General features: G+C 44.0%; 1 protein-coding gene across 5 annotated transcripts in view; it reads right to left on the bottom strand.

The window, feature by feature from the left end:
* Window positions 1–662: 662 nt before the first annotated feature.
* ABAT (4-aminobutyrate aminotransferase) overlaps window positions 663–13,354 on the bottom strand; it is a 59,198-nt gene continuing 46,506 nt past the window's right edge. For all 5 annotated transcript variants that reach the window (XM_063343490.1, XM_063343487.1, XM_063343491.1 and 2 more), the window contains exons 7-16: window positions 12,532–12,612; window positions 11,920–12,012; window positions 11,490–11,552; window positions 9,757–9,820; window positions 8,903–9,051; window positions 7,341–7,478; window positions 5,836–6,003; window positions 4,984–5,130; window positions 3,767–3,878; window positions 663–2,850 (exon numbers count right to left, since the gene is read on the bottom strand). In XM_063343490.1, coding sequence (XP_063199560.1) covers window positions 2,729–2,850; window positions 3,767–3,878; window positions 4,984–5,130; window positions 5,836–6,003; window positions 7,341–7,478; window positions 8,903–9,051; window positions 9,757–9,820; window positions 11,490–11,552; window positions 11,920–12,012; window positions 12,532–12,612 — 1,137 coding nt within the window. In that variant the 3' untranslated portion in view covers window positions 663–2,728. The remainder of the gene's footprint in view (window positions 2,851–3,766; window positions 3,879–4,983; window positions 5,131–5,835; window positions 6,004–7,340; window positions 7,479–8,902; window positions 9,052–9,756; window positions 9,821–11,489; window positions 11,553–11,919; window positions 12,013–12,531; window positions 12,613–13,354) is intronic.

Raw genomic sequence — 13,354 nt, 5'->3', positions numbered from 1 at the left:
AGGCTGGGAATATGCGTACTTCGTATTCTGTTGACCTTGCAGGGTTGATCACCTCAGCGCCTGTGTCCGAGAAGGACAGTGCTCTTAGTCTGTGGTGGTTGTATGGTTCCTCCTTTTCCAAAACCTCAGTAGGAATGAGGAGCAGGATTTAAACCTGAGAAAGAATCAAACCTGAGCACCTGTAATGTGTACAACTTTTTTTTTTAATTGTCAGAAGCAAGTTAAACTTCTTACACTGCTCTTCTGGCTGTTACCTCACTTGAAACAATGGCAAATAAACTGACCCTCACCAACAGAGAAATCTGGAGTGTTCTTTGCCCTGTTTCTTCCTCACGCGTATTGAAACCTGGGTGGATCACCAGATGCAGGTAAGTAAAATTGCCATTTAAGTGCACAGGCTGACCCTGATCTGCTATTTATTCACGGTGAACTTTTCCTAATGGGGGCTCCATTATTTTAAACTTTGGCCGATACCGTGTGGTACAGCAGCATCAAAAGGAAAAGAGAAATGCTCCTTGGCTTAAGCACCACGGCAGCAAAATACAGTGGACCGTGCATACGGCGTGGTTTTTGGAGGCTTATCTTCACAAGATTATGTTTAATATGCACTAATCATTCAGTTTAGGGAAGTACTAGGTGTAAAATAAAAAACCCTGGAGAAGTTCAATTATAAATAGTTTATTTAAGAATATTGATTACACATGAGATGTCATTTTTTATGAGTCTGTGTACAGTTACTAGTTACACCATGAAGTGTAGTTCAGTATTTGTTTAAACATTTATTTGGCACTGTCCACAGTATGCTGTAAACAATATTAACTGTATATGCTTCAGCTGCATTGCTTTCTATGTATTCTCTAACATGATTTCATCAACAGGTTGTACACAATTATACAGTTACTGAGTGTCAGTAAAAATTATAAAAACACCTAGAGTATTCATAATAAAAGTGAAGATGTGGTAAGACTTCAAATTACTGGACCTTTGCCTCTGTAAAAGTACGGGACTTGCTAGAGACATTTACTAAAACTACTGCACTGATATGTTGAACAAACTAAGTCCCAAAATGTTGCCAGGTACAGTTCTCTGTTTGACTCGCCTCTTGCTGATAATACGCTTATGAGGACAGCGATGACAATGAAGTTTTGCTGAACACCAATTCACCGGGTCCTTCCCCGACATTTCTACAACCTCCGCTCAAAAACCTGCTCAGGTTCTGACCAGCCGGTACCAGAATTCTGGTTTCTGCAGAGAGGTTTACAGAAATCCTGTTATTTTTAAGCTAGCAGAAGAGAGTGTGCTCGAGTTTCCCAATACCAGCACTTGAAAAATAAAATGGGAAAACCATGATTAGCACTTCTCAAAGCAGGTAAGAAACCTTTCACATTTTGGTAGCTGTATTAAGCGCGTAAATCTTTTAACTGCTCTTTTATTATGTACTTAAAAATTGTCCAATCCTAATAGGGCAACTGTGAAGTCTGCTGTGGTCCCTGTTTTTTTGGTGCAGAACAGAAAGTTAAACTTAGTAAATGAAATCCAGATGCTGGCTAGCCAAGAAAAGGAAAAAAAGGCACCAGACCTAGTCCAAGTCAGCCTTAAGCAAAGAGACATCCGAAACGCTTCTCTGAAGAGAAACACATCAATGAAGTGTCGACACTTTTTGATCCTGTGGCTTTCTAGAAGATCTCTGAAGTATCAATGACTAAGAATTCACTATTAGAACAAAAATAGAATTACTTTGCATTATACACGTGCAGTTAGGACTAGACCTTCGCTGTAGTGGCTCTGATGTCAGGTAATGGCTAAGGTCAAGCAGTTCTGCTGTAGTTTTACAAAATACCTCAAGTATTCATGTAGAACTTGTCCTAGATAAATTTAATGGCTATTGTTTGTTACGGGCAAATGGTAAAATAATCTCAAATCATTCTAGATTGCTGGCAGAGGTGGAAAGAGTGTGCTTTATATGATTCTCTAAGCTTTGTCAAGGGTATAGACTTTTGGGTGTAGTCTTCTCTGTAAAAGTTTGATTGTAAGAGAAGTCAAAAGCTGTAAGATCCAGGATGAGGGAAAAAAAGTGCAAGTCCCTCAGTTCCACTGCGAGCGCTGCACGTGTGGCTGAGAGCGTCAGCGCCTCTGAGGCAGAACGTGCAGGCTGAAGGGCGGGCACAGAGGAGCTGAGGCATCCCGCTCCAGCGGCAGACGGCTGTGTTCAGGGGGATAAAGCTGGAAGTTATTCTGTAAAATACTGTACTTGGCAGTGGTGGAAAGCAGAGCTTTCCTCAAAACACCTAACTTTGTTGCAGCTACCACTGGAGAATGGCACTTTCTGCCTGGCAGGCACGTGGCTCAGTGTGCCACCACCCCTGGTGCTGCTTCTGGATGTAAATCTAGCGGGCTCACCTGGGAAAGGGACTGTACCAGCCCACAGACAACCAAATAGTCAGGGCCGTGAATGTAGAGAGGACTCTGCAATTATTACGACCCAAGCCAGAAGATGGAGGGCCACAGCTTCTACCAGTGCACAGTGGGACAGCTGGGTGTACCTGCTGGTGACCAGTACCAGTGCTCTGCCTGGGCTGGGTTTGCACGGAGCAGCTTGCCTTGGGCAGGATTACAGACTGAACACAAACCTTAGTTTATGAATTTACACTTATCTTGTGAGTAGAGAAGACATGAATTAATGCAAACTAATTTCATAATCAGCTGTTCAGTGCGAGGGAACTGCTTTTTACTTGAAGTTTGCTAAGATGTCACTGAAAATGTTCAGAAAGAGGTGCGCGTGATGGTCCTTGAAGATCAGTGTTGGACGGAAACGAATGGATCTGTCGCCACAGCCTCCCAGCACGACACCTAAAATGAGAAAAGAGCAGGTCCTTTGGTCATTTCCATCTTTACCGAATACCCAGAAAATGCAGGTTCCTGAAGGAGGTTTGCCTCACTCTGGAGGTCCAGCAGAAGCTGCCCAAGTCACTGCTAACCACAGTGACACAGCACGTGGTCAGTGCTGCAAAGGGGCCGCCAGCTCCGCAGTGACTTAGAAGAACACTGCGGGTGCCCGTAGCTGTTCTGTGAAACACCAGGAATGTCGGGACTAACCCCAACATCAATGGAAAGACTCCATCCGGTGCGCAGCTCAAACAGCATCTGAGCCTTCAAACCACTACTTTGTTTTTAATTACAAAAAGTTAAGAAGTCTCAGTGCTGGCAGAGTTCTTCCTGCAGTACTTTAAATGCGAGGTTCAGATCACCACATTCCCTCCTGATACCTGGGCCTGTCTACAGCTGGGCAAGAGTTCTGCAGTACAAGAGGGGTGTAGATCTGTAGATCTGTGCCCATTTTAGGCAACTCGTTATATTTCATTATTAAGTATTCCATCAAATTCATAGGTTTTCTCCCTGTGTTTTCCCGCGTGACAGCTACATTAACTTTGTTCTAGTTTTCCTGATGTGTTTCTAGAAGCAAGCCATGCCTAGGGGCACCTACAGTCACTGGAGAGGAATATGAAAGTGATGTCAGAAAAACTCATGCCCTCCATAGTAACGTTAGACCCATGGAGTAAACGTACACACTGTGCAATGAGCTCGTCTGATGTCTCCGAAAACACAAGTATTTCCAGAAAAATCTAAATATAGTTTTGTTCATAATTTCATCACTTTTGTCCTCTGATATTGTAGTACACATACACCATAGAAAAAAGGAAAATTTAAAGCGTTACCCGTGCTACCGTTTGTCACTAGAAGCTAATCCGCACACAAACTTTCTTACCTTTGTTTCTGGCTATTGTAATTAACTTGTTCCTGGTCGCATCATTTGGAGTGTCAAACGAACAGAAGGTGCCTCTTCCTCTCACTCTGCTGATCAGATGGGGGTAACGAGCCTGCAAAGAGAGGTGAGGGGTAGGCAGCGCCGCTGCTGCGACAGCGGGCACCGGCAGCAAGCTCTGCTCTGCCAGGCCTCCTGCCACCTCCGCGCCGCACAGCCAGCACTCCCCACGGAGCCTTGGTCGGGAACAGCCCCAGAGCGTGGGGCCCGGCGGCAGGCAGGGCCTCTCCTCGCACGGCAGACACACAGCCCAGCAGGAACAGAATGAATCTGCACCCCGGAGCTGGGTCCAGTAAAATCTTACTTGGAGCCTCCTGAAGCGAGCATAGAGCGTCCTGCCTCTAAAACGCACTCCAGCAAAACGGGCATACGTAATCTGGAATGGGGCTAGAGACCAGCTCGCTCTTGCGCTGCACTAAGATGCCTGCTAGCATGATCTGCGTCACTTACTGTCAATTACAATCCTCATCTTTTGTAAGAGCAACCTTTTTGGGATAGTACTAGTTGTATTCTGGCCCTCCAAAGTATGAAGACGGTAATTCTTTGTGTTCTCCTGCCTGCTGTGCCTTGAAGTTGTGGAGGGAGCAGAGACTGTATTTGGGCTTATCCTGCGCTACCGATGCACAAAGCACCTTTTCGGAGGTGAGTATCTGCAAGTCTGCCTTAAATGCCCGGCTGATTTTCCTTCTCATGTGGGGCTCCATAGCTGAAGCTGTGAAGGAATTTCCCGTACTCAAGGGAGGGAAAGCTACAATTTTCTTGTTTCAACAGCTCAATGGAATTGTAGCAAAATAAAAAGGCACTTTCCTTTAAAAGGAACTTTTGGGACAATGAAATGCCAGCTGCTTGTGGTAACAGAGACTTCTACCAAAATAATTTAACTAGGTGCACTTCATACCTTCAGATATTTTTGGGGTCACCCTTGATTTTGGATTAAGCTATATAAACCCAGCATCCAGTCAGTAAAAAAAAAAAAGTTAACTTCCATTTAAAATGGGACGCAGTTATTGAGGCTTGCATTGAAGTACCTAAACCAGCAAGTTACTATTATGGTCTAGTTCCCAGCTGGAATTCCTCAGTTCAAGTGTTTAAACTGGATTAGGTCAGATCCTACCTGATCAGCAAATCTCTCCGTATCTATAATCCTTCCAGATATTTACCTGTAAATCCAGCAGCCCAGTCAGTAGTGCTTTCCCGGCATGGGTTGCATTGTTTAGAAGGTCTTCTCTTTTAATAACCTTAATGACTTCAGCGAGCATGAGGTTCTTGGATGGATCTCCAAGCCAGGTGTTAAAAATCCGATAGGGCTTGGGAAAGGGTGGAGAGAGAGTTGTGGAACATGTTAAATCGCTATAATAAAGAAAAGCAAGCCATCAAACTGGTAACGCAAACATCTGGTGTATGAAAAGGCAGGTACTAATCTCAGCAACCCCCTTTTTGTTGTTGTAAGAGCGAAATACAGCTGCCCTGCTGAGCAGAAACAAAGGGCAACCACTTTGTGCTACAAATTTAGCGCCTCCTGTCTTGCTGCTCTGACATCTCACTGAAACATGACACAGAAATCAGCATTGTCTATACAGGTTTAACATTTAAGCTTTATGTTCTCCCCCTTATTTTTTTTTCCCCATTTATTACATCTAAATTGTCATTAATGCGAAGAAGAAATCTTGCTGACAGAATCGCTAATGCTGACGTACAAGCTCTGAAGATACCACGTTGCCCCGTGGAAGAAGGTGTCAGTTTCTTGGTTGGATTTTGTGCTGAAGCTTAGCTCGTTAGGCTAAACCCAGTTCTCTGCTCCCTCCCACCACCCGTACGACCTTTGTGACTGACAGCAACTGGAACGAACGTGAAGTGACCACAACTTTTGTGTAAGCACAAAGCTACAAAACAGCAGCTCCACCTAGCTGACCCTGCGTTACTGAAGGAAAGCCCGTCTCTTCCACGGACACTACGGTCACTCATCAACAGGCCCCCAACTAGCACAGAGTCCCTTTCATTGGAAATCTTACAGCGTTTGGCCTGAACTCCTCTTTGTGGAAAAATCCTCCTGTCATCATCTTCTTACTGAACGTGACCACGTCTGCTGGGTCATCCAGGCCCCAGTGTTCATGCGCCCAGAATTTTCCTGTGCAGCCACCTCCCGTCTGCACCTCATCCACCAGGAACGCACAGCCGTGCTGCCGAGACAGAGGGAGAGAGCAGAGAACATGAGTCCGCATTTCCAAAACAAAAATACCTCCCCTGTTGAACAGATACAGACAAGCCAATCACAAGCCATATGACAGCCCTCCTTCCTCTACCTTCACCACTCCAAATCTCCCCTCCTCAACCCCGCACCGACGCCACTCGCTGTGCACTGCATTTCACAATTACGAATTCAGCTGTTTTTTCAGAAAGGCACGAGAAACATATTTTCTACCTAAATTCACAAACGAAGTATATATTTTCATGTAATCCATGCATTTTCTTATATAGACTTGAACATTTCTAGAGGACACCTGAAAACACCTGAGAGGAGTCTGGGTGGCATTTTCAAAGTCTCTGAGGGAAGCAGAATGTCATTTTTTAGGAGTTTTGTGTGTTTTAAATAAGAAGTCTCTGCCTCCGGCAAGCGTGGTACAAAGGCAATTCCAGCAGTTTGATCTGTTCAGTCCAGGGACCTAAAATGATCCTGGCAGACCTGCCTTTTTATATGAGTCTGCTGAAAGAGCTACTCATTTTAGATGGTAACATGGGCTTTTTTATGCGAAGGACTATTTTGTTGAAACTTTGGGACAGGGAGATCAAGCTATATCATGATAAACCAATTTGGTAAGTACCTTTGGCAGCATCTTGTTTTAGAGAAGGCAAACCTTTTCACTTCACCTTATTTACTCTATCACCCTTGCGCGAGCAACCGTTAACAATGGGAAAAGCCGCCGTTCCTCATGGCAGAACAGAATTTGCCAAATGCTTTTTTCTTTTTTGAGGGTGAAAAAACCATGCGGTAGGTCTTACTGAGGGTCATCACTTCCAAAGATGTAACTTCACATGCTAAGCATCAAGACGTATGTCCTTTTCATTGTTTTATTGGAACATCAGCACTTACGGTTGGACTCAATTTGTGTTTCAGCTTTTTTTGCAATTAAAAAACAGTATGTCAGCAAAAAATTATCCTTTTCCAAACCTGCCTCTTCTGAAATTGATTGAACCGCCTCAACAAACTGGCATCATCATTTAAAGAACACTGCTGCGAAATCCCTAGTTAGTGAATCAGAGCAATTTCTCTCACTTAGACATTAGACCAAAAATTATTGGACTAAGGAAACCACCGGGTGTGCATCGAATGGAAGAGAAAACACTGTGCTGACAAGGGGTTGTTTGTATCTGAGCACATGTACGTAACTACCCCAGCTGCTACTATGGAGGCCTGTGAAGCTCTCCAAGTGCCTGGGGCAGAGGGGGCCCTCTGGAGACGCCAAGAAGTATTTGTATGTTTAGCTGCCCCCAAGTGAGCGGTGAAATATTCGATTACCTTTCTGGCAATATCTCGTAGCTTTCTGAAGAAGTCATCTGAAGCATGATTGTCCCCACCCTCTGACTGTATGGGTTCTACAATGATGCCAGCTACAATCTTCTTCTTTTTCCTGTACTTTACAATCAGATCTTCCACCTGTAAACCAAACATTTATGGTACGTTCTCCTTTCAGGACGTTCACACATTTCCTTCCAGAAAGATCACATCTCAGCAGAGAAGTTCAACTTTTCATAGACATTCCTGGCTATAAAGGTGTTAGGAAGCATAAAGAATGAGCAAGTAATTCCTCCAGGATTTAACACTGCCCTCTTGTTCCTGGAAAATGCTTAAGTTTAAAGCATATCCCAAACACACTGTAACTAGTTGCAGATTTATCTACAATGGTGTGAAAGTTCTATCAAATTACAGTTGAAAATATGCTGTCATTCCACCTAAGCAATACAAAAGAAAACAGGTTTTGTGTCAGAAAACAAAACTCAGCCAATGTATTAAAGAAGGTAACCTGGTAAATTTGCTTTTTCTAGTCACCCACTTCAGATACTTTAAAATTAATCAGATTAAATAGTGCAGAAATCCTGTTGCTGATAAAGGGGCTTACAGAGGTTTTAATTAACCTTGTAGTGCTAGCTGCTGCAATTAGTAGTGTCATTTGTACTTGAAATACCACTTACAGCTTTTAGTGCCCACGACCCGTGTAGGCTGTACAAAGCAATGGTTTCCAAGGGGCGCAAGTAAGCCAATTCGCAGACTGTCAAAGACGTGCCAAAGAACAATTTGCCTGCCCCCCCCAAACTACTGGGGAGCAAACTCAGGGAAGCCATTTTCTATGCTCTCTGTTTTCTCTGAAGTGCAAATAAGGCAGGTTCGAGTAAGAAGTCTCTTTGCTGCAGCTCTGCAGCCACCCGAGCGCTGCTGTGCTCCCTTCCGCACACCACAGCCCCCTCCTCTGCCCTCCATGCTCCAGACCGTGCAGTATCCTGGTTCCAGGCCCAGGGCACACTGTGCCTTGCTCCACACCGCTGCCTCTCCAGTGACAGATCCTGGAGCCCAGGGAATCCCACGGTTCTGGTACCTGGAGAGGGTTCGCCTCCCTCAGACTGTTCTGCCCACCTTTCTTTTCTCCTGGGCTGGGGAAGGCACAAAGTCCCGGCCACCGCAGGTAGGGTGAGAGCTTTATGCCAGCAGGCTACCGCAGAAAGGCTGAAAAACCTGAAATATTGTTCCAGGTTCTCTTTGCAGAGGATTAGACACACTGCGCTCCTCTTAGTCCATGTCCCTTTGCAAGATCCAGCAGACAAGTTCACTGTGATACAACGAACTTCTGCGCATGAAATTTCCCTTAGGTACGATTCAGGTAGAGCTCTGTAACTCACAGTGAGCTGGCTGCTCTTCTGAAAGGCAGGGACAAACTTCTGACTGTAAACAGCAGTGAATGCTGTTTTAATCACACACTGTTCCAATCCCTGAAAACATTCTTTTAGTGAAAAGCAGCTAATCCTACTAACACCATTCATTATTTCAAAACAAAAACAACAGAAAGCTGCCAGTGAATTTTTTACCTCCTCTAAACAGCGGGCTTCTTCCTGTTGATTCTCCTTCACAAAGTCTTCCAGAGGATACTTTAGCCTTGGAAATGGAGCGATCGGCCAGTCCAGCGATGGAATGTCCAGTTTGTGAATTGCTTTAGAGTGAGTTGTAGCTAAGCAACCTAAACCCAGAAAAGCAAAAATTAAAATAATACCTGACTAGAAACAATACAGGAAAAAAGCTACCAAGACATGAAAAATTGCCTGACACCAGGACTGTAGAGTTCTCTTAATTGCTCTACACTTTTACTTTATTTCCTGAAATACTGGGTAATTTGATTTAGTCAAGCTCAAGTGGATCGCTCTAGCTTTTAAGCACCATTTCCACACGCGCTGTTCCAGAACAGGAAAACCTCTGTCAATCTGAACAGGTTGCTCAGACGAGATGGGTTTCACCTGTCCAAAGACAACTGGTCACGAAGTTCAGAATTACAGCACTCTTGGGTAACGTGTTTAGAACAGGGATTGAGCCAATATAAAATGGTAAAATGAGTGACATCTCGTTTGTATATTGTCATAATTTTATCCCAGGAGTTAGATTTTTACTTGTATAGACAGGGAACCTTGGATTCAGAATGAAAATAAGGGACCCTCTGAAAATAAATTTTCAAAAATTATAAAATTAGGTTCCACTGTCTCTCAAACACTCTGTTTCAGTACTGGTGGGGCTTCCAAAGCAAACCTTCAATAAACCTACAGCTTCTCCACTGTTACCGTTTGTCTAAGGAAAAGAACCACTTTTCAGAACCGTCACTGAGCTGAGAGGTCACTGCAGCGGCTGCGAGGAGGCAAAGGAAGGGGAGGTGCTGCGGCGGGGCTCTGCTTACCCAGGGTCCGTCCGTGGAAGCCGCCCATGAAGGAGAGCATGGCGTAGTCGGGGCAGCCGGGGGGCTGCAAGCAGAGCAGAGAGGCGGCCGTCAGCAGAGCAGGCAGATGCTGGCAGGCAGCCCTGATGCCTGAGCCGGACCCAGCCCGGGCACCCACCCACGGCCGGAGCACCGCGGGGCGGCTGCAGCCAAGCGGCTGCCTCTCACTGCACACCTGTCGGTCTCCTCTTCAACCACCACAAATCGTAATATTTACCCATTTAAACAAATGCATTTGTCGTCCCCTAAAAACTGCCTGACCTCCTAAAGTACATCATTAATACTAATGAATACCTGGCAATTTACACCGTACCACAGTATCACTTCACACATGAGCTCACACAAAGGCTGAACACTCAGTGCAGCCAGCCCCTTTTTGTACAAACTATGGGCACACGTGTCCGGGGTGGCTGTGCTCAGCTGGGGCATGGGGGGCTCTGCCAGGAGAAGCCCGGGCTGCCCTGTGCAGTCCTGGTGCCTCACTGTGCCAAGAATGAGAAGGAACCATGACAAAAGACATTCAAACTGTATACTACCTGGAATTTAATAAAAGGATTGAGCTAAGCCCCCACCCCCTCTAAAAATACAAATTCTCTTTCTTTAATGCCTCTCTGTTATCCTGCAAGTGAGAGGATTGTCACCAGTTACACACTCCGTTTACACCTTTAGTCTCGTACCCCACACTCAGCAACAGGGTCAAGGCTCCAGTGTTTGTAACTGGATTCTGGAGGATCCCCCCCAAAAGGGGGATAGAGTTGCCCTCTCAAATCCGTCCCCTCCCCCAGCTGTAAAAAAACCTCAGACAGTTAGCTCAAAGAGGAATCCTAATGTTTAGATAGCTAAACTTGGACAAAAAGCGATCATTTGTTTTACAAGTCTTTGGTCATCTTATAAAATTTGTATTCCTTCAGGCCATGATGTGCCATCCTGTTGTTTGTATTGGCACGGCCATCTGGCTGACCATGCTGTAAGCAACATCACGGAACTTAAAAAATAATGCTAAAGACAAACAAAACCCCTAAAAGAACCCTCCTCATTTTTAAAACCAAATGAGTTCCCTAATCCCAACGAATGAATTGAATGCTGAATCACTACTGAAGTGCGAAAGATCAGGCTGGGACCAGCAGGTCATTCATTTCAAACATGTTTATCTCAGAGAAGAGATTAAATCCTCTGTTTTCTGCTATTGTTGCATGTTAAGACTTCTGACTGGCAAGAGCAGGACCACCTCAGTTAAGGGGAATGGGATTTCAGAGGTTTATCGTCTGCATCTCAATTTCCTCATCCTGCTTGTTGTTAACAGTCAGTCAGTCAAATTTTAACTAACACCTTGATCAGTTTTCAGCCATAAACTCACAACTTCTGAAAAAGAGTTAAAGGTGTGTTGTTATTATTTGTAAACTTTTGCATGTATTAATGATCTCCACGGACCCATCACACGAGCCCCTCTCTAGCAAATGATATGTCATGAAAAAAGGGAGATCTTCCCAAGATTCTCAACTGGGAAGGATGCAGAAGAATATAAGCAGCAGGTCTTCATATTTGTTGGGAGCAAGTCTGTATTTCACCATTTCCTAAATTTACAAAACCGAGATTCCACTTCAGAAATAATAAAGCCAATTTTTCCTCCCAGTCTTCCCTTATAAACCCAAGGCAATGGTACACCTGTATGTGTAGTAAAGGACAAGTGTTACCTGGTTAATCATGCAAGATTCCAGCTCCTCTTTTGTGACATTATTATGGCCCCTCTCCTTGTTCTGCAAAAAAAAGCCAACAGACAGTTTTCGTTTAGTTGTAACCACTGTGTTTATGCTGAACCACAAATCAGTAATGCTGGTATTCCAGACGAGAGCCAATGAAGACACTGACTGTGGCTCTTACATACTGACTGCAATCTGTATTTTCTTTATTTTCTTCATAATTTCTAAAGTTGTGTCAATATAAAGTGAAAGCTTAGATGAAGACTTTTTAATAAAGATTTTATACCAAGCTGAATATTAATAACATCATGAACAAGACAACGTCCAAGCCTCACTTTGTTTTACAGTAACAGTTCTGATGATGAATAAATACTCATTTCTACATTCAAATGCACAAAAAAAAAAATCTTAATATTTTACTCACTCTGTACCACATAAATATTGCCTTAAAGGCATTTTCATTAGAGCAGGATCCGCAAGACATGGTCATCACCTGTTGCAGGCCCTTAGGAGCCACCTGTCAAGGAAGAGAGAAAATTACTCCAAAATATTAAGCACAAATACAGTGTAAAGTGATGATAAGACTGATCAGTCCTTAATGCCAGGAGCTTCAGTATAATGGGAGGACAACCAATGGGAGGCTTAGGATGAGAAAAGCCAATTTCAACTGCAGCTGAGAGGGCGCGACTCAGTTTCAGTCCCAAAGATCTTCAAACTTAAATCAAGACAAACAGAAGCCACTTATTCCACTCTCTCTTATGAAAGCACAGTGAGCAGAAGTTTGTGAAAATGCATTTTCTCATCAGTTCTTGAATCCAGATTGAAAGAGGCAGTATGTGTGCGGAGCAGACACGTCACCCTCTCACACTCCGCTGTCAAGTCAGGGAGAAAGGTTGGATCTCGTCACTTGCAGTGGGAGGGCAGGTGGACAAACGGCCAATCTGTAGTGGTCCCTATTAAAATCCCCAGTATCCCTTGTTATGCCCCTGTCCCTGTTACTAAATATAGTAACTCATCACTGCTATCTCAAACTTACCGATAGCAAAGATTCCTTCAGTTTTTCTGCAAAGTTCTCTGGAGGTAAAATCCCTAGGGCAGGTCTGTTGATAAAAGTGCTCTACAAAGACAAAGGAAGAGACATTGTTAGATTTTACTATCACATGAAAAAATATCATGTTGATATCAAGGCAGGTACATTTTATTCTAATTACAGATACCAGCCAGAAACTTGCAGTCATGGCACAAGGAGTTTTAAAACCAGGGAATAATATTCACGTCTTAGAATATGTTTTTCTGTCTAATACTTTATTCTTGCAGGACACCTTAGAAAAGGTGCATGCTAACTGATACTGACATTTCCTCTTCAATATTGCCATTTTAGTTGTTCAATCTCAAATTTCCTTATACACAGGAAATACACTTTAAAATCTTAATTACTTGCCTTCAGTTTGAGTAGCTAAATCTAAATTCAATTAGGATAGCAGCACTTTCTTCCTCACTGAGCTTCAAGAAAGACCATTTCGGAACGCTGTGGTTATAAACATCTCCATAGAATCGTAGAACGTGTTGGGTTGGAAGGGACCCTTAATGGTCATCTAGTCCAACCCCCCTGCAGTGAGCAGGGACATCTTCAACTAGATCAGGTTGCTCAGAGCCTCATCAAGCCTGGCCTTGAATGTCTGCAGGGATGGGGCCTCCACCACCTCTTTGGGAACCTGTGCCAGCATTTCACCAGATACTATTACAATGGGACACCTAAAGGACAGGGGCTACATCTGAGAAAGATAAACAAGACATGCAAGGAGCAGCAACACTACAATAAAAAAGATTCCTGACAAAACCTTGTGCACACAGGCGTG

Source organism: Chroicocephalus ridibundus, chromosome 8, assembly GCF_963924245.1.
Source record: "Chroicocephalus ridibundus chromosome 8, bChrRid1.1, whole genome shotgun sequence".
In the NCBI taxonomy this organism is placed as follows: domain Eukaryota; kingdom Metazoa; phylum Chordata; class Aves; order Charadriiformes; family Laridae; genus Chroicocephalus; species Chroicocephalus ridibundus.
The sequence above is the reverse complement of the archived record's forward strand: the minus strand, read 5'-3'. Positions and strand labels throughout refer to the sequence as shown.